The sequence below is a fragment of the Rhinatrema bivittatum genome, chromosome 8 (assembly GCF_901001135.1).
Source record: "Rhinatrema bivittatum chromosome 8, aRhiBiv1.1, whole genome shotgun sequence".
In the NCBI taxonomy this organism is placed as follows: domain Eukaryota; kingdom Metazoa; phylum Chordata; class Amphibia; order Gymnophiona; family Rhinatrematidae; genus Rhinatrema; species Rhinatrema bivittatum.
This window is the reverse complement of record NC_042622.1, coordinates 262,725,422-262,746,959: the sequence shown is the minus strand read 5'-3', so window position 1 is coordinate 262,746,959 and position 21,538 is coordinate 262,725,422. Positions and strand designations below refer to the sequence as shown.

General features: G+C 47.7%; 1 protein-coding gene across 6 annotated transcripts in view; it reads right to left on the bottom strand.

The window, feature by feature from the left end:
- Positions 1-13,232: 13,232 nt before the first annotated feature.
- The window catches only part of LOC115098300 (calmodulin-like), a 30,649-nt gene continuing 22,343 nt past the window's right edge, over positions 13,233-21,538 (bottom strand). For all 6 annotated transcript variants that reach the window (XM_029614821.1, XM_029614822.1, XM_029614818.1 and 3 more), the window contains exons 4-7: positions 17,256-17,399; positions 16,399-16,505; positions 15,689-15,824; positions 13,233-13,891 (exon numbers count right to left, since the gene is read on the bottom strand). In XM_029614821.1, coding sequence (XP_029470681.1) covers positions 13,863-13,891; positions 15,689-15,824; positions 16,399-16,505; positions 17,256-17,399 — 416 coding nt within the window. In that variant the 3' untranslated portion in view covers positions 13,233-13,862. The remainder of the gene's footprint in view (positions 13,892-15,688; positions 15,825-16,398; positions 16,506-17,255; positions 17,400-21,538) is intronic.

Genomic DNA, 21,538 nt, shown 5'->3' with positions numbered 1-21,538 from the left:
CCCGCCTTCTCCGCGAGCAGCCAATGGGGGAGGTCGAGTTCAAACCCTGTAATCCGACTCCTCTCCAGTGACGCCGACGCACGAGCATCTTTAGGAGGAAAAAAAAAAATCGGAGCATGACGTCGTGGCGCCAGTGGCGTGACAAAGGGGGCGGAGCCGAGGCCCCCAACCGGGCTGTAGGGGGCGCCCCAGAGCCTTTTTTTTTTGGTGATTTTTTTTTTACCAGCGCCGGGAACTTTCCTGAAAACCCGCTCGGGCCCTGCAGGCAGAAGCAGGCTCGGATGAAATCGCAAGTGGCCAGGCCCGGCGCTGTTTCAAATCCTGGTCCATATATTTCAAACCCTGCCACTTGGAGACCATTAGTGTTAGGCCTACACTATAACGCATGTTAGGCATGGATTTGGACGTCAGAAGCAATGAGTATACTGAATTATAATTACAGTATAGTAAACCCATCATATTCAAAACAGCACTAAAAGCTAGCACTCAAATAACAACCCTACCTATGAAAAAAGGCGACACTGCAAATATTACACCAGGCCCTAAAACACAAATACACCTCCTATTAGGAAAACAGACCGAGCCAGGCTGCTGTTGAGCCCTTCACAAAAACTACACACTGGCAGAATATCTCACTTTGGATACACATGCAGAATGCAGACAGACCCTCACCAAATACAGAATAAAGAAATCATAAAGTATAAACAGAAACATCAGAAAAAGATTGAACTGGAAACTGCAACGAGGCACACTTTATATTCTAGAAGTGTAATACATACCAAAACACCATGCCTCATAAAAACAAACAAAAAAATTAAATATAAAACATCAATCAAAATAGTAGAAAGAATACATATTTCAAAACAGCTGATGAATAGAACATTAAACATTTATATAAAATGTGTTTATAAATTTCACAAACACCAATACAATATTTAAAAACAGCAGATTCATCAAATAATATCCAATAATTAGAATTAAGGATTTAAAAAATCTCCCTTTTTCTATACCTGAGAATTTTTATAATTTCTAGTCACCCTGCAACTGTTGTGGATTATTACAGGACAGAAGAGAGGGAAGATGAAGGGGGCCACATAAAATTTCTTCTCTATTATGCACACAGGTTCATTCTCATACTAATGGACACTTTCACATGCTCCCTCTCTCACATATGCTGTCACATACCTCTCATTCACACACACGCACTCCCTCCCTCTATATACATTTTCACTGACACGTAAACACATGCTCTCTCACATATACACTCACTAACACACATACTGTCACTGACATATATGTTCTCTTACATATGATTTCACTGGCACACACACACTTGGTCACATTTGCATTCACTGACACATGCACTAGTATGCTTTTCACACACACACACACATGCTCATATTCACATATACGGTACTCTGACACAAACATGCTCTCACTGACACACAAACACACACAAGTTCACATATGCTGTGCCACACACATAAATGCTTGTGCTGGTGACTCAGGAAGCTCCCTTTTACCTCAAAGATCTTCAGCAATGCGTGCCTCTTGAAAAAGTATCTCAGTAGTGCATCAGTGTTATCCAGACAGACCATGGTGTGAGGCAAATCAGCAAAGGAGAATTATTTAGCAGGACAGGAAGAGGAAACTTGTGTTATTCACTGGTGCTCCCCGGGGTCCCCGCCTGCAGCAGCAGGAGATTGTACACTCTGGAGTACCTCAGGGCCACTGCAGTGCACAGAGACCCGGTGCTGATTATCGTTACACTCAAAAGCTATAGGGTCATGGGAATGCAGTGGGTCTATATGCTTAAAAGATTTTTTTTTAATTTTTTTTTTAACTTCACATGGCATCTCTGGGGAGAGAAACCGGCCAGCCCGGGAGGAACACAGGTCTTATTTTTCATTAGCCAACCTCACAGAGTTTGTTGTGATTGGACTTGGGGAGCAGGGATGGAAGACTCTAGGCCTGGGTTCGTCTTGCGCTGTTTGCTGGGGCTGCTCTTTGCCATCGGAGCTTATTACTGTTTCTACCTCGCTCTATGCATTTCAGTCTCTGTGCATCAGGCTGGGTTCTGGCGGTGGCGGGCAGCTCTCTCTCTCTCTCTGTCATCAAGCACACTCCCTCTGATGATTGGCTTCAGGCCTTACTGACTGGGTTTTACAGTGTCCGGGTACCCTTGTAACCAGACATTGTAGAATTGTAATAGGGTACAAACAGCAGGTACAAACAGAAGACTTCAGGCACCTGGTCCGAGAAGGAAAAGTTGTATTCTTTTTGCCAGCAAAAATAGATGCAGCTGAAATGGTTTTCAGTAAAACTGCACACCCTCCCAAGCAGGGAGTAACTTCTTATACATTTCACATTTCTTATCTTTTACACATGCGTGCTACACACTGCTGAGCAAGCATATCCCGGCTGAGGGGCAACTGACCCCCTTCCTCCTTCCCAACCTGGAACTTTCCTGAAACTTCTCCTGTGTTCTGCAGGAGAGGCTGCCGGGACTTGCAGTTCTAGAAAGGAATTTGTCAGTCTGCAGCAATACTGCCCTATACATAATACATTCATTGTTCTAATCATAGCTGTATGCTCAACAAGGTTACAGACTTGGCAGGCAAGCAGTGAAAGCTTATCAGACAATAGGAACAGCGAAAGCCAAAAAATGAAAACGTGCTGACAGAGAATTTCTCACTGTCCTACTATAAGTTTTATTCTAGGCAGTAGATCCTTTATGAAGCGGGTGGTTCTGGTACATGAAATCCTGCTGGTAGGAGTTTCAGGTTGTCCCCTGTCAGAGTGAAGTCTCCGCCCACTACAGAATTACCTGCAAAATCGGGCTGTCAGGTCGAAAACTGGGCAGTTGGTCAGCCTAGCTACCCAGTGTGAACACTGGGGTAGATTTTTAAAGTTATGCGCGGGCGTAGATTTTTTCGCGCAACCCGGCGCGAACAAATCTACGCCCAATTTTATAACATGCACGCGCTGCCGCGTGGTTATAAAATCCAGGGTTGGCGCGTGCAGGGGGGTGCACAATTGTGCAACCTGCGCGCGCTGAGCCGAGCAGCTGTTACAGTTTTGGCTGCAGTGCAACCGCCTCACCACCAGGGGTCCCTCTAGTGCTGGCTTTCCAGACAGGCCCAGTCCATCTTATCTGTCCACTCTGTGCTCTGGGTGTGTCCTTATAACCCTGCCTGCCAGTTGCCTCGGTGCTTCGGCATCGAGCTCACCTGGGCTCCCTGCTCTAGCCTGCCTTGCGCGGCCTTCGGGCCTTTCCTTGCCTTGCGCGGCCTTCGGGCCTTTCCTTGCCTTGCGCGGCCTTTGGGCCTTCTTCCTTGATTTCCATACCTGGCCTACGGGCCTCCTGGGTGTGTGTGGCCTACGGGCCTTCTGACCTGCCTTGCTCCGCTTATGGTGTGTGGCCTACGGGCCTTCTGTGTGTGTGTGGCCTACGGGCCTTCTGACCTGCCTTGCTCCGCTTATGGTGTGTGGCCTACGGGCCTTCTGTGTGTGTGTGGCCTACGGGCCTTCTGACCTGCCTTGCTCCGCTTATGGTGTGTGGCCTACGGGCCTTCTGACCTGCCTTGCCCCGCTATTGGTGTGTGGCCTACGGGCCTTCTGTGTGTGTGTGTGTGTGTGGCCTACGGGCCTTCTGACCTGCCTTGCCCTGCTTACTGTGCCCTGACCCAGCCTGGACCCAGACACTGCTGACTGCCGCCTGCCCTGACCCAGCCTGGACCCAGACACTGCTGACTGCCGCCTGCCCTGACCCAGCCTGTACTTAGACACTGACTTGCCGCCTGCCCTGACCCAGCCTGTACTTAGACACTGCTACTTGCCGCCTGCCCTGACCCAGCCTGGAACCTGACACTGTTTCTAGCTTCCTGTCTCTCTCCACCTGGAGCCACCCTGCTGGGTGGTGTTCACGACTCCTGACCGGAGCCCAAGCGTAACAGCAGCCTGCCTCCATTTCCCTCCAAGGCCACTCTGAAATCGGAGCGGCCTCAGAGGGAACTTTTTTTCCGGCCCTCCCATCTTCCCTTCCCTTCCCCTACCTAACCCACCCTCCAGCCCTAACTAAATCCCCCCCACCTTTGTTCAGAAAGTTACGCCTGCATGTCATTCCCCAGCCCGGAGGCTGGTTCGGAGGCCTTGGCCACACCCACGGAACGCCCCCGGGGCTGTCACCATGCCCACAGCCCCGCCCCCAGAACGCCCCCGAATGCCGCGCTGCCCCCGACAAGCCCTCCCTGACATCCCCCCCCCAAGCAAAGCCCCGGGACTTACGTACGTCCCGGGCTTGCGAGCGCCGGCGGCCTATGCAACATAGGCGTGCCGGTGCCGCAAGTCCCCTGCGTGCCTAAATCCAGCTGGATTTACGCGCACAGGGCTTTTAAAATCTGCCCCACTGTCTAACTGCACAAAGCAGCACACCCGCGAGGGAGGACGGCATCAGCGGAAGAAGAGGCCTGCGATGCCCCGGGTGGACCCCAACCCACCAGCGACCAAGAAGAGGAGGCCGCCAGCCTCGTAGACCCCATCCCACCAATGGCAAAGAAAAGGAGGCTGCCGGTGGACCCCACCCCACCAGAGGCCAAGAAGAGGAAGCCCATGGCTGAGAAGGGGAAGCCACCAGTGGACCCCATCCCATTGGTGGCTAAGAAGAAGAGAAAGTCCGCAGCCAAGAAGAGGATGCCGCGGATGGACCCCATCCCACTGGCGGCCAAGAAGAGGAAGTCTGCAGCCAAGAAGTTCGTCAGTAGACTCCAGCCCACCAGTAGCCAAGAAGAAGAGGAAGTCCACGGCCGAGAAGAGAAGGCTGCCGGTGGACCTCATCCCACCTGTGGCGGAAGGAAAGGAGGATGCCCATTCTCCTCCTCTGTACCGGCGTGCAGTATCACGTGCTTCATGCTGATCTTGCGATGCACGAGATCAGCATAGAGGAAGTGCTAGCCTGGCGAGATCTGAGTGGCGTAGGAGCTGGCACACAAGGGAGAGCAGCACAATTGGCTCCCCCATCTGCTACCGATCGTATATGTGTGAATATGAATGACTGGGGTGTGTGTATGTTAACGGGAGCTTGATTGTAGTGTGTGTGATGTGTGTGAATGGGAGCTTGACTGGGGTTGAAGAAGTGAATGGGAGCTCGACTGGGGCTGTAGATGTGAATGGGAGCCTGACTGGGGTGCATGAGTGTGTATATGTGAGTGAGAGCATGTGTCTGTGTGTGAGAGAGCATGTGTGTGAGAAAGAGGGAGCATGTGTGTGAGAGCCTATGCAAATGAGTGAGAAGGCGCATTTATATGAAAGCCTGTGTGTATGAGAAAGAGGGAATAGGCATGTGTGTGAGAGCCTTGTGTATGAGAAAGAGGGAGCTGGTGTGTATGTATGTGTGAGAAGATGTGTGTATGAGAGAGAGAGAGAGCATGTGCATGCTGATGTGCGTATGAGAGAGATGGAACTTGCACGTGTGTGAGAGCCTGTTCATATGAGGGAGAAAGGCATTTGTGTGAGCATGAGTATATAAGAGAAGGAGCATGTATGTATAAGAGAGGGAGTGTGTGTATGTGTGTGTGACAGCCTATGCATATGAGAGTGAGCATTTATGTGAAAGCTTGTGTGTATGAGAAAGTAGCATGTGTGTATGAGAGAGAGGAAACATGTATGCAGGTGTGCCTGTGAGACAGAGGGAGTTTGCGTGTGTTTGAGAGCATGTGTATATGAGAGAGAGGAAGCTAGGCACTAGATGCCTAGTGGTGGCCCAGATAATGACCTGCTGGTGGACTTCCTGCACCTAGCAAACAGGAAGACGACTAGGACCACTTGGAGACAGATGAGTCATATGGCAGTTGTGACTGAGAGGGAAGGGAAGGGGATGAGAGTGAGGGATGGGAAGGGAGAGAGAAAGGGGAGGGAAGGAGTGAGGATGGTGAGTGACAGAAGGGAAAGTAGTATCTGACAGAAGGGAAGGTAGTATCGGGGGAGGGCAGGGGTGATTGAGAGGAAAGGGGAGGGGATGATTGGGAGAGAAGGGAGGTGAAAGGGGTTGAGTCAGTGAGAGGGAAGAGGAGGGGTCGAGTGAGGCGAGGGAAAGGTAAGGGGGGGAGTGAGGAAGTGAAAGAGAGAAGTGAGGAGAGAACATAAGGGTGCATGTGTATGAATGAATGTGTGTAGATGAGAGAAGAGAAAATCTATGTGATCCCTCTACTCCTCCCCATCCAACCTTCCCTCCAGGGCAATCTTGGGGTGATTAGAAATCAAAAGTTCCCAGGTATAGAAAGGGGAATATTTTTTATCCTAATTATTTAAAATTTTTGAGTGTTATTTGACATGTCTGCTATTTTGAAATATTTAATTGATTTTGGGAAATGTTTAAAGTTGTTTTTATGCTTATTATTCATTAGATGCTCTATTCATCATCTATTTTGAAATATTGTCTTTTATTAGTAGGGTTTGTATTATGATGGATTTATATTTCTTGATTTTGTTTTATGAGGAATGTGATGTCTCTGGTTTCTTGGGTTTTTTTATTTTTGCATTATTGCATTGCAAATTAGTCTGGCTGAGAGGGGAGAGAGGTTGGGGAGAACGACTGCTAGGGACTGGTAGGGCAAAAGTTCTGGGGACTAGGGAGCAAGCCTTCTAGGGCCTGGGAGGGTAGGACGCTGACTGCTATTTCTGCCTTTTCTCTGAGATGGGAATTAGGAGAATTTGATTTTCTCTGTGTCATTTTTGGGAAATGTGAATCTGAATATTTTCATATTATTTCCCTGGTGTTATAATGCAGGCAGATTCTAGCTTTTTTAAGTTTCCAGTTCAGCTTTTGTCTCCATGTTTCTCTTTCTAATTTGTTAGTTATTCTGTATTTGGTGAGGGGGCAGGCTGTAATGAGGCTGAAGTGATGTGTTCAGATCAGAAATGGAAAACATGGTCTCCTAATGGTCAGAAGTGTAAGAACTGAAAATTTTGGAAGAATTTATAAATTTAACATATCTCCATGACTCTTGGCCTTATTCTTTATCAGAGAATATTTTTGTTTGCTTGCAGTACCACGGAGGGAAGGAGCAAGGATGGCGGACTGTCTGTAGGCAGGGAAGCTTTTGCCCCGTAGACTGTTCACAGCAGTCTGTCAGTTTGACAAAGTCCCCCATGAGAGGCTTCTAAAAAAATTAAAAAGTCATGGGATAGCAGGCAGTGGACTTTTGTGGACTGCAGACTGGTTAAAAGACAGGAAACAGACAATAGGATTAAATGGTAATTTTTTCTCAGTGGAGAGAGGTAAACAGTGGAGTGCCTCGGTGATCTGCACTTGGACTGGTGCTTTTTAATATATTTATAAATGATTTGGAAAGGGGAATGTTGAGTGAGGTAATCAAATTTGCAGATGACACAAAATTATTCAGAGTAGTTAAATCACAGTTGGATAGTGATAAATTGCAGGAGGATCTTGAAAAACTGGAAGATTGGATGTCCAAATGGCAGATGAAATTTAATGTGGATAAGTGCAAAGTGATGCAAATAGGGAAAAATAACCCAAACTGTAGTTACACGATGTTAGGTTTCATGTTAGGAGTTACCAGGAAAAAGATGTAGGCATCATAGTGGGCAATATATTGAAATAGTCGACTCAATGTGCTGCGGCGGTTAAAAAAGCAAACAATGTTAGGAATTATTAGGAAGGGAATGGTTAATAGAACGGAAAATGTCATAATGCCTCTGTTTCACTCCATGGTGAGACCGCACCTTGAGTACTGCGTTCAATTCTGGTCTCTGCATCTCAAGAAATATATAGATGCACTGGAGAAGGTACAGAGAAGGCGACCAAAATGTTAAAGGGGCTGAAATGGCTTCCCTATGAGGAAAGGCTAAAGAGGTTAGGGCTGTTAACCCTGAAGAAGAGACGGCTGAGGTGGGATAAGATATAGGTCTATAAAGTCATGAGAGGACTATAACAGGTAAATGTGAATTAGTTATTTACTCTTACGGAATTTGTTGCCAGAGGATGTGGTTAAAGAAGTTAGTTTATCTGGGCTTAAAAAAGTTTTGGACAAATTCCTGTTATGAATCGCGCTGCCCGCTGGTTTCCCCGCGAGCAGACTCGCTCACCTCTGTTGCTGCTTCTTCACCCAACGCGGCATGGACGCCACCGTCGGGCCTGCCCACGCGGCCGGAGCCGCGGACTATGTTTTCTCCCGCGGCCCGGAGGCCACCCTGGGGTCTTGTCTTCGCCGCGGCAGGAGCCGCGGACTTCGCTTGACCATCTTCGCAGCTGGGAGCCGCCGCTAGCGTCCTTGTGATCTTCGCGGCCTGGAGGCCGCATCCCCGGGCTGGAATAACAGCTGGCGCCATCCCCGGGGTCTCCTGCAGCGGCTGGAGCCGCTGCCGTCTTCGGGCCTGCGTCCCTGGCGTCTGACGTTGGTGCAGGCCACTATCCGCGGTCCTGCACAGCTCTCCTGCTTCTTTCTTAGGCGCCGGCGTGCACCTCTCTGCAAGGTTTAAAGGGCCAGGCACAGGAAGTGTGCTGGCCCCACCTAGGGAGTGGACTTCTTGCTTCAGCCCTATAAAGGGCTGCTCTGTCATTCAGTCTTCGCCTTGCATCGGAGTTGCTTCACTCTGCAGGCTCCTGCCTGCCAGAGCTCCGTCAGGTCTTCTACGTCTTCTCCATGGAGTTCTTGTTGTTACGTCATGCCATGTCAAGTTACGTCTTCGTTGCCTGAGGTCCCTGTCCAGGTGTCCTGGGGTCTCGCTTTGATCCTCCGTTTCCTGATGTTCCAGGTTCCTTGGTGTCCTGCTGCTATGTCTTCGTCTTCAGCGCTCTTGAGCCTTCTGGTCCTGTAGGCCGGGGGTCCCTCGGATGATGTTGTGCCAGAGTATGGACTAGCCTGCAGGTGGACAGATGTCCTGTGCTCCTGAGCCGTCATGTCCTGTCAGCCGTTGGTGGAGCTTCAGACGACATCGGCTCCGTCGTTGGGGTTCTGCTTCGACTAGATCCTTCCCTGGGCTTGTCCCGCTCCCAGCGTGGTCCATGACCAGCCTCCTCGGGCTGTGTAGGGCGCGCAGTGGGACAGGGAGGTCCGTGACGCAGTCCCGCGGGTGGGCTGAGTAGGGCACCCTGAGAGACAGTGCCAATGTCCTTCCGCCCAGCTTCTCGTCTCGTCTGGACTTCACCAGTTCCTCGTCTCGTCCTGGATGCCGTTGCATCACTCTTGGTATCATGTCTTGTTCCTGATGTCGTTGCATCGACCCTGGTCCGGGATGCCGTCGCATCGACCACTGGTCCGTGATGTCTTCGCATCAGCTTTGGTGTCAAGTCTCGGTCCGTAATGTCTTCACATCAGCGTTGGTGTCAAGTCTTCATCCGCGATGTCGTTGCATCGATCCTGCTGTCATGTCTTCGTCCGTGATGCCGTTGCATCGATCCTGCTGTCAAGTCTTCGTCCGCGATGCCGTTGCATCGATCCTGCTATCTTGTCTTCGTGTCAAGGCCCGTCTGCCCTCGACCTCCATGCTGTTCCATGCAGCAGGTCCGAAAGGGCTCGGAATGGTCGGAGGACCATTCACATTCTAACATCATCTGTTGTTGGCCATGGGAACTTGCCAGCCTGGCAGAGGGTAAGACGGTCAGCCATGGTGGAACACGCTGTCAACCCTCGCTTCGGTCCTGGACTCGTCTGGGGTCGGGCTGAGGCCCAAGGGCACACTAAAACACCCCCGTCACGTAACAGAATGCAAGGCCTTTCGAGGCCGTACTCAACAGAATGCAAGGCCATGTGCCCGACGGTGCTCTTCACCGATGGATCCGCCTTGTTCCAGAGTCTTGTTCGTTCCTGGACTGGTTTTGGGACCGAAAAATATTTTTCAGGACTTTGTGTTCTCAACCCACTGGAGGTGCCAGTTTTGCCACTGTTACGACCTGCTGGAGGCGCCAGCTGTCTGGATTTCTTTTTTGTAATGACCTGCAGGAGGTGCCTGCATCCAGATTTTTTTTTATCATGTTGGTCAGTTTGGGGTCTTTACGACCTGCAGGAGGCGCCTGCACCCCTACTGGTGTTGCTGGTTTTTGTTTTGCCCGCCCTGGGGTCCCCTCCCCCAGGTCTTCTTGGTGTTTCGTGGTGCTTCTTGTCTGGGTCTTGTTTGTTGCTTGTTGTGTCTTGTTCTTTGTTGGTTGCTCATTTGTTCTGTTCTCTGTTTGTTCTCTGTTTGTTTTGTTTTCTGCTTGTTGTTTCCCGCTTGTGTGTTTCCTGTCCTCCTCGTTCCGTGTTTTGTTCCCTCGTTTCCCTTCTCTCGCTCTTCGCTCCCTCACCCTTTGCTCCTTCGCTTTCCACTCTCTCGCTCTTTGCTCTTTCAGCTCCCTTGCTGTCCGCTCCCTTGCTCCCTCTTTTATGTTTTTTGTTTTGTCGGTCACGCGGTCACCGTTCGCTCGGTTGCTGCTCGCGCGTTGAACCCAGCTACACTAACTGCACTAACCACATCCTCTGGCAACAAATTCCAGAGCTTTATTGTACGTTGAGTGAAAAAGAATTTTCTCCAATTAGTCTTAAATGTGCTACTTGCTAACTTCATGGAATGCCCCCTAGTCCTTCTATTTTTCAAAAGTGTAAATAACCGATTCACATCTACTTGTTCAAGACCTCTCATGATCTTAAAGACCTCTATCATATCCCCCCTCAGCCATCTCTTCTCCAAGCTGAACAGCCCTAACCTCTTCAGCCTTTCCTCATAGGGGAGCTGTTCCATCCCCTTTATCAGTTTGGTTGCTCTTCTCTGTACCTTCTCCATCACAACTATATCTTTTTTGAGATGCGGCGACCAGATCAACACCTCATAACCATAACAGATTGCTAACTCCATGGATTCGGCTCAGCTCACCGCTTTGCAGGCCATTCCAGGCCTGGCTCAGCGAATCTCCGAAAAACAGGATTCATTAGACAACTTGACTGTTGCCTTTAATCAGTTACACGCACAGATGAATGCACTGGCTGCCGCAGGTAAAGAAGTTATACCACCAGAAGTGATGGTCAAGTCTACAGTGCCTCTATCTGCTCCGACATGCTTCGCGGGTGAAGTTTGGAAGTGTAGAGGATTTATTAATCAGTGTTGCATGCACTTCCTCTGCCCAGATTGAGGGGCCTTTCACTGGTGCTGACTGACTGGGCAGTTTAGCCTATTTCTCCAACTGAACTACCTGGAGGTGGGTCGAGTGATGCTGGTGGGGAGTGGCTGTCAGCCCTTTAAATTCGACAGCAGGACGGCACCCCGCCGCCGGTGCGCTGCCTAAGCCGCGCGCTCCAAAGAGGCAAGCGGCTTTGTCCAGCTTCATCTGGATTTGCCTGGGTTGACTGGCCAGCTTGCTTTGTTTGATTATTTGTTCCTGATTAATCTGTGGCTGTCAATGGGGAAGAAAAGGAAGTGTTAAATCTTGAGGAGACCCTAAAGTTAACAAAAAAGCAGAAAATACTGCTTTTCTGTAGCTTCTCCGACGTAATATCATGGCAATATAAAGTCGGAGGATCTGAAAAAGGAGTAGGGTAAAAAAAAAAAATTAAAATTAAAAAAAATATCTTGCCGGTGGTCACAGGTTAGGAAAACGGATGCTCGTCTGTTTTCCTAATCCATGCACCCAACCACTTCTCCTGGGCACCCGATGCCAAGGAGGTGCTAGGGACTCACACTTTCCCCTAGCGCCTCCTTTTTAATGCAGCGGCTTATTTGCTTACTGCAACATGCGCCCAGGAGAGGTGGATGGGCGCACGTCAGGAAAGCGGGCACTCAATCATGACTGCCCGTTTTTCGCGCACCGGTATTGTATCAGCCTGAGTGTGCTATGCAATTTTTTTTTTTTTTAAATTTATGTACTGTAAGTGTGCCACAGTTTGGAAACCGCCCTATCTAAAAGCTGTTTGAGCTTACATTTATGAAAGCAATTGTATGTCTCTGCATGCAGAGCAGTAGGCTCTGACCGAGCAGACCTTGATTTGAGCTAGCCAGTGCACTTTTTGCCCTGACAAAGAGGCTGGCGAGGCCCACCCCTCTCCTTCCAGCTGGCCAACAACCATTGTACCAACACTCCCATCATCCACCAGCTATCAAGAGAAGAGGCTAGTGAGACCCACTCTTCCCTTAACTGCTGGCCTAACAGAGTTATCTTACAAGAGAAGAAGAGGTCCAGAGCTGGAGAGGAAAAAAGGAATGAGAGAAACGAGAATGCAGCAGAGCAGGGGAGAAAGGAAGGAGGAGAAGGAATGTAACGTAGGGGCAGAAGGATACCTGACATGGTAGAAGAAACGGTTGGAGGAGGTGGGCTGGAGATGGAGTCCTGGGAGCCGTCAGAAACAGAGAGCACAGGAAGCCTGAGCAGGTTTGCCACCTTGGTTGGATCAACCTGAAGAGGCTGGATCCCAGTCTTGGTTTTGCTCCATTGCATGCATGGAGGAGTATTCCTACTTTCCTTAGGGAAATAAGAACTGCAATGCCATGCTTACACTGCAGGAAAACCAAGACTGGATGGATGGGCATGGGGAGGGGTGAAGAAGAAACCATGGGAACTAGACAAGTGGGGAGAGGCACTAATGGCAGCTACAGAGGTGGGGGAGGGTACATTGAGCCTTCCTGCAGATTTGCACTTGTAATAAGGTCAGATATGAAGGATCCTTTTTATACCTGCCTTCCAGTCTTGCTTTTTGCTTGCTGTTCCTTGTCTTTCTGTTTCCCTTTATCTCTCTGCTCTTGTACAGTGCTGTGTACATTTCTGGCATCATATAAATATGCTTCTATGAAAAGAACCTATAAAGTAGAGGTGTTTAAATCTGTAACAAAATGTAAAAAACCCACCAACTAGCAAGCATGAGGCATAGAGACCTTCTATAAGCGAAGCAGGAGCAGAACCTAAAGCATGAGGACCGTGCTTGCCGTTCACTTTTGCTGCTCGTGAAGCTCACTGGTATATTGTACTCATCGGTCTCATCGAAAGTTACTTGTTTTTGGCAAATATTGTAGAATTGCAAATAAAATAAACATTAAACAGCTAAGTATGTGATGGCATACAAAAGGGGAGAAACTTGTCTTGCGAGATATCTGCAGCATTCATTTTTTTTTTCATATTTTTTTTTTTTTTTCCAAAAGCAGCTTATTTTGTATCATATCAATATGAACACACTCATGACTGAGATCACCACTCCTCTAACTAGACGTACAGGACACTGCGCGGCGTGCCACAAGGAAAAATTGTCCTCGACTGTTACAATAAGACCACACTGAGGATTTATTTAAAAACAGAAATGCACATTGCCTCATAGAATAGGGTGAACGGCTTCTTTCAGCACCTTTATGCAGAGTTCAGTTTCTAAAAGGTATGAAGCAAAAGTAAATCAGACTATCAGTCACGGCACCAAAACAAATTCAAATGTGTTTTATCAGATGTACAAAAGAGAGGCAGCTGTCCCGTCAGAGGGAAAATCATAAACCTCGAAACAAGATTTTATAATCTTTGTGTGTGCTCTTGGGGGAGGGGAAGGGAGAGGAGAGGAGCATAGGGGCAATGATGTAAGTGCCCTGGGCAGATGACCCTGACCATGCACATGTTGTTGACTCTCATAACAGTATTGTGCCAAATGCGCTCTGAAATCTTATTGTTTAATACCTTATAATGCATTGGCATGTCAGCAGGGCAAGTGTGCCCAATGGTTAAAAGGTACTTGTACTGCTGAGGAGCAGGAGATCACAGCGACATGCCGCTTCTCTGAAGGCAATGTTTAAGAGTTGTGGTGCGAGTGTCCATCTGAGACAGAAGCAGGAGGAGAATGGAAGGAAGACAGTCTGTCCAGCTCCTGTGCAAGGAGAATGCAGCCCCTGGGCCCAGTTTTCTATTTGGCAGTCATCATCTGTACAAATTCTGTAAGATACAGAGACCTTTAAAAAAAAATCTGCTATCCATTCCAGGAGAGACAGAATGACAGACAGGGCACGAAACACAAAAACGCATGCAGAGACAGACAAGGCAAGAAACACAGAACTCACCGGAATCCCCTCATATTTCCGAGTACACATTTCCCAATTTGTTTAGTCCAATTAGCCAAGGATCCCAATGGTCATCTCCTCCCTTGTCTAATTCTACCCCCAAATCAATCCTTCTAATGATTGAGTCTTCCACCAGAAGCAGTTTCCTTCTGTTTCAGATCTTCTGACACTACGTTTGGGTTCCTTATTCAGCAGAGCTGCCATTGGAAGACTCTCTATCTATTATAGAACGGGTAGATGTGAATTGGTTATTTACTCTTTCGGATAGTAGAAAGACTAGGGGGCACTCCATGAAGTTAGCATGGGGCACATTTAAAACTAATCGGAGAAAGCTCTTTTTTACTCAACGCACAATTAAACTCTGGAATTTGTTGCCAGAGGATGTGGTTAGTGCAGTTAGTATAGCTGTGTTTAAAAAAGGATTGGATAAGTTCTTGGAGGAGAAGTCCATTACCTGCTATTAAATTCACTTAGAGAATAGCCACTGCCATTAGCAATGGTTACATGGAATAGACTTAGTTTTTGGGTACTTGCCAGGTTCTTATGGCCTGGATTGGCCACTGTTGGAAACAGGATGCTGGGCTTGATGGACCCTTGGTCTGACCCAGTATGGCATGTTCTGATGTTCTTATTGCCAATGCCATAAAAGGATTCTGTCACGGGATCATTTGAGGGATGTGTTTCTGACTTACAGGTCTTATCCTACCAGAACTCACTCTGAGCCCTCCTACAACTTGTCCTCCAGGGCCTTTGTGGAAGTGGAGGCAGATTTTCAGGACTCTGGAAACCTCCAGAAGGTCTCCAGAGACTAAATGTCCCTCAGTTATTAAACCCTGCACAACACCCGTGATCTGTATCCCTTCATTTTTGTGTGCATTTCAATTCGAAGCTTTTTCAAACTTGGGAAACTGCATCTTGTAATGTAGCACAATTGTTTAAAGGGTCACTTTCATTTGGGTGAGTGTAGGTAGAATAAAGCCCATCTGAATAAGAAAACAACGAGTGAGGCTGGTAGTACTTTAAGCCATAAAAGTGATTTATTAAATCAGATAATTAAATATAAAGCAAAATTCAGCAATGCACACAGCCTTCCTTGGGGCCATCCAGGGTAATAGAAAGGCAATGCAAACAGTCTAGTAGCCTGGGTTTTTTTTTTTTTTTTTTTAAAAGAAGCACAGACAGATCAAGAAAGCCAGAAGGAGCCACCCAGAAAGGGCATAAAATAATGACAAAACACACAGCAAGAAACACAGAGAGACAGAGACACAGAGAGTCTTCCTTACCCCTGCCCCCAGGTCGACCCCCTGTGACCCAACTCCTCCCCTCGGTTCTCTCCCAGACTGCTGCTCTCTATCCTGGGTGTCCCTCCTGTGACCCAAGTCTTCCTTGCTTCCCCACTCCTCAAACTGCTGCGTCTTGGGTCTTCAGACTATTATCTGATTCCTCCCATCTCTACCACCCCTCTCCAACCAGATTATTGCTTTGTATCCTGAGTTTTCCTCCTGTAACCCTACCTGATTCCCCCCCCCCCCCCCCCCCCCCCCCCCCGACTACTGCTCTCTATCCGGGTCTCCCTCTTGTGATCTGAACCCCCAGTCCCCTACAAACTGATGCTTCCTAACCTAGGGTTTACCTTCTGTGACCAAGTCCTCCCTTTTCCAAAGATCCTGACCTTCATAGTTGATCTGTCCATTTTGGTCCACATCTGCCTCCTGGATCATCTCATTAACCTCCTCTTCTGTCATTTTTTCGCCAAGGTTGGTCAGAATGTGACGCAGCTCAGCTGCACTGATGAAACCATTATTATCCTAAAGAAGAAGACCGAGAGGGAGTACATATGAGCTCTCAGTACATATGCACCCACTGCCTGAGTATACTGTCCCACAAATCAACACACTGAAAGTATATTCCCACCAGAAATATACATACATTCCCTGAATATAAATTCACAACAAATAATCACTCCCTGAGCACACACTCTCACCAAAATTAGCCACACTCCCAGAGTATACACATACACTTCTGAAGTGTCCATCCCCCATAAATGCCCCCACACTCTCCAACCATGCAAGCACCACAAATTAACAGACAAATACTCGTACACAAAGCCCAACTATAGTTGCAATAAATATTCACACAACCATGAGTACCAATAGATTTACAAGTACGCACATAGCACAGGCACAGGTATTAATACACTTCCGCACAGCAAACACACACACACACACACACACACACACACACATAGATGCACATCTGCAAGCGTGTACTCCACATGTCCTTGTCATGTACTTACAGATACACATATACACAGGCTGGCAGAGAGAAACTGTACTTATCCACACAAGGAGGTCTCCACATCCCCATCCCCCGCCCCCTCACCCTGTCAAAGACTCGGAAAGCCTCAGTGATCTCCTTCTCGCTGTCTGTGTCTTTCATCTTCCTGGCCATCATGGTGAGGAACTCGAGTAAGCTGATGGTGCATTTGCCTGGTGCAGAGGGGAGGGGAGACGACAGAATAAGTGAGCAAAGACTTCCGTGGCCCTCCTTATTAGTCCAAAGGCATTCCTGCCGCTTGCATATAGGGAGGATAATTTTAAAATTATTTTAACTAGGTAACTCCTGGATTACATCTGCGCTTGAAAATTGCCCATCCCTATGGGTAAAATTCCCAGCACAGGGGCTTTTATCCAGGCTGCCCCATGGATAAAAGCATAGGGGCTTTTATCCATGGGGCAGCCTGGATAAAAGCACAGGGGCTTTTATCCATGGGGCAGCCTGGATAAAAGCACAGGGGCTTTTATCCAGGCTGCAAACGGGTGGGGCCAGAGAGGAGGGGAGGGGAGGAGCCTGCAGACAGTAGGCAAGGATTTCATAGAGGCAAATGTGCAGATACTTCTGTACCTTCACGCCTTCGGTAAGTTTCCAAAGAGATGCTACCCATGCCCTTAGCCCCTGCTTTATCTACAGATGGAGTTATTTAGGGCAATGGGTGTATTTTGGGAATATTCCATACGCATGCCTAGTTTTCTCCTCTGATCAAGTTATTTCTCCAGAAACATCTTCATTTAGAGCGGAAACTGAATGGATACATTTAGCCACTCTGTGCATGGTAATCTTCAAACAAGAGATCTAGGCACTCTGCTTAAGTGGCAGGATCCCATGTGGAGATTGCCCTCAAAAGAATAAGCTGGACACGTCAATTAGCTCCCACCTCTCCCTGTTAACTTCTTGCTTACCCCTAGCATCTGCCGCGTTAATCAGATCCTGCAGCTCCGCTTCTGTGGGGTTCTGGCCCAGTGATCTCATCACAGTGCCCACCTCTTTGATGTTGACAGTACCATCCCCTTTCTTATCAAACAGTGAGAATGCTTCCTTAATCTCTGAGCAAAGAGAGAGAAAGTTCTTTACACTGATCAAACACAGGAAACACAAGGAGACAGTTTCTTACACTATGAGCAGAGACAGGAAACATAGGGAGAAAGCTCCTTACAGTCTGATAAAACATAAGAAACACACGGAAAGAGTCCTTACACTATGAACAGAAACAAGAAACACAGGGAGAACATAAAACAAGTTTGCTTACCGTAAACGGTGTTGTCTGTAGAGAACAGGATGAATTATCCATAAAACTTGGGCGATGTCATCCGATGTCATTTGAACGGACATCTCTCTCTAGTTGAAGAGAGCTTTTGCTCTCCTAAGCATGCATGGGAATTCCTATGCACACGCTGCCTCTCAAGTCCCTCAGTCCATTTGTAGAGCTTAGCTTTAGCTAGGTAGTCAACATCTCCAGGATGGTAGGCAGGTATTTAGCATGGCTAATTCATCCTGCTTTCTATGGAGAACACTATCTACAGTAAGCAAAGTTGCTTTCTCTGTTGACAAGAAGGGCTGAATTAGCCGTGATATGGGGGGAATTCCAAGCTGAGGGTTGCACTGCAGAGCATTTACTGATTAGCAACCCAACTCCCATGTGAAGAGTGGACTACTAGGTGAACAGGTTGCGCAAAACTGCTTGTTCCAATATACCGTCATCTCTTGAAAGATTGTCCAGACATAGTGGCATGTGATGATATTAATAGACAACCAAGATGCAGCTATGCTGATGTTTTCAGTGGAGGCAATCAGATGAGCAACTGAAGTAGCCATGGCTCTGACTTTATGAGCCTTGACAGAGTCTGTGGTCTGTAAGCCAGGAAGTGCATATAGTGTGCTATACAGTCTGCTAGCCAGTTGGTTATAGTACATCTGGCAATTGCTACTCCAAATTGATGAGATCATAAGAAAGCTTCATGATGTGAATGACTTACATTTAAGGGACAAGCAAGGGCCTGATTGCTGTTTAGTGTGTGAAGGGCCTTCTTCCCTTATGCACATAGGGTCTTGAAAAGAATGTGGATAAAACAATCGCTTAATGCGGATGAAAAATGGAAACCACTTTAGGCAGACATTTTGGATGGATGCAAAGCACCATTCTGTTGTGGAAGAATCCAGTGCATGGTGAATAAGAAACTATTGTCTGAAGTTCGCTGCCCTTTTTAGCCAAAGTAATGGCTAGAAGAAACCACGTTCTACAATAGAAAAGTCAATGATGTCAACTCCAGCAACTTGAAGGGAAATATCATCAGATGTACCAGGACAGTATTATATTTTTTTTTTATTGATTGATTTTTAAATCTTTTTATTGTTACACATTGACACCATTTAGTACAGACAATGTAACTGTTTACAATTCACATAGTACAACCTGTTACATGCAAATGAAAAACTTGTACATGCATATCAAAAATAGAAATACAAATAAAAACGTGTCAGTTTTACTGTGTCTCTGCTCGGAGGTTAATTTGACAAAGAGAGAAGGCAAAGGTCCCACAGCACAGAGGGTTTCGAAAACTGGTGGCCTTGTATATCACACCTCTTTCGTAAAGCTACAGACCAATAGATGAATAAAGGTTGGGTTACCCTCTATCTGAGCGTGATATACAGCTATAGCACTGAGATGAACCTTTACTGAAGATGTTTTGAGGCCTGAGGAGAATAATGCGAGTAGTTACTGAAGCGAGACATCTTCAGGAATAAAGGGGACCAGAAAATTCAACAAGGAAAAGCATCTTCACTGGAAACCATAATCTCTCTTTATGGCTTATGAGATGAAATCTCAATGTCTTCACATTCCTTAGGGAGTGCCAGGCAGGACACTAATACGCATTCAACATCCAGGGCATCTGATTGGGAACAGCCCGGTTTGGATGTATCAGATGATTATCTTTCTGTGTCTGCAGCAGTAGACCTAATCCCCAAGAAATCGGAGGATGAACTGATATCCAGATGAGACAGGAGAACTGTACTTGTCCGGGCTGGCCTGGCGATGAGAATTAGATGTGCTCAGTTTTTGAGCGATTATTGCACCATCCTCGCCACTATGGCAAACGCATCTAGTATATCTGCATCCCATGGAATCAGAAAAACACCCAGCAGAAGTCTGAATTTGCTCTAAAGAATACAACAAAACTTTTAGACTCTCCCTGTTAACAGAGGTTGAATAACCTCTTGTAAGATCTGTGGACCCATCAACAGCTGGCAGAGCTACACAGTAAAGAGACTGAATAGGGGCTTCACCTATAACAACCCCTTTTCCCCTTGGGTAGAGCCCTCGGGTTCAGGGGGCCAGCAGATCTTAAGCAAGAGTCTCTGTAGCAATGGCGTAGGCATTGATCCAGGACCAGGCTAGGGTCAGAGGCAGGTGGCAAGCAAGAATGGTCAATGTCCAGGTAAGTATCAGATCCAAAAGTCAGTCAGAGGGAAGGCAGGGAGATGAGGCAAGCAGGACTGAGGAGATGAAGCAGGACTTACTGGAAAGCACAGGGCTAGCCCGAGGAGCAGGGGAAGCCAGGAGACCGGGTCTCCGTAGAGTGCGCGCACTGGCCCCCGAGGAGCGGGTACCAGGCAGGGTCCAGAGTCCAAGAGGTCCGGTAGTATCACACCAGGAATGGCAGAGACAGGAGCTTGAAGAGAAGTAGTGGAACTCGTTGCCAAGTTGGCTAGCTGAGGGAGAAGGTGGAGCTTTAGTGCTCTGATGCAATGTCGTCAACAATCCGGGATGCCCCCAAGGTTCCTGCTGAAAGGCCTTTAAGAGAGGGTCCGGTGGCGCGCGCATGTGCCTTGTAAGGCCCACAATCGGCATGGAGGATGGCGGCGTCTTCGGTGCCATGAGGAGCTAGCGGGAACGCAGCGGCAGAAACTAGCCTGCGCCATGATCAGGCCCCGAGCAGGAAGCTGGACGGTGCAAGATGAGAGTAGATGCGATCACAGCCATCTGCGACTGACAGTCATAACATCATCTTGCTGGGTAAGAGAAATTCTCTGATGGAGCTGAAGGGGAGCGGAGGGACATTAATTCCAAATCCCGACAAGGAAGATGTCAGCCACCTCTGAAGGAAAATAATTGTGAAAAAAAGATCCAGGCAGCTCTGGTTGGTTAGGTTCTTTTGCTGAAGAAGAAAGTCCTGCCTTTTTGGGTAGGCTAACTTCCATGGCCTGAATCTCAAATAGAAAGTCTTGCGATGTAGGAGAGGGTTGGACTCCTCTTGCGGGTGTAATTTCCATCTTTTAACAAGAAGGAATGAAGTGAACTGGTCACTAAAGTAGTAAAAGATTCTTTGCTATCCCTGAGACCTGGCTACTGTGACCAAAGGTCTGGTACTACAGAAGAGGAATCGTCTTCTTAATTGTTATGGCTCACCCCACCAGGAGGGCATTGTTAGCAATCTGCTAGGTTCTAGCTCCTCTGGGAGGAGGAGTTAGCAAACTGTTGTGGCTCAACCTGCCAGGAGGGTGGAGTTAGCAGTCTGTATCGACCAGCTCCTCCGAGGGGAGGAATTGGCAGTCTGATATGGCTAACCCCGCCAGGAGGGCAGAGTTGGCAACCTGGTATGCTCTGGTTCCTGTAGAATGAAAGAGCTAGCACTCTGTTATAATTCTGCTTTGGAGTTGAGCAATCTGAGACAGATCCGCTAGGGAGTTAGCACTTAATATAATCTCTGTACTGAAGTAGCAATCTGTTATGGATCTGTTCCCTTGAAGAAGGAGTAACAGTGATGATACTCTGTAGGCAGAATAGTGAACTAATGTGGTTAGCTCCCACAGAGTGGTAGATGATATAATACGGCTCTATTAGTGTAAGGAATGAACACTTAGTAGAAATGGTAAATCCCTTGGCCGATGGCAGATGACAGCGCCCCCAAGAGGAGATCCTGAGAGGGACCACCGGCTAGGCTGGAGTATTGAGACAAACACAGATAGTTCTTTATTAGACTGGAAGTAGAACCACCAGAGGTGGCAGTAGTGAGCTGATGTGCTCAGCAGGGCTGAAGTCCTTCAGATACTGGAATAGCGATCTCTGAGTTGCTGAGCTGTAGAGAGAGACTATAGGTAATGAGTAGACAGGGTATGCTGGATACATAACCAGTAGTGGATGATACTCTCACAATGGTAAATGTCTATAAGGGCCTCTTGTGCA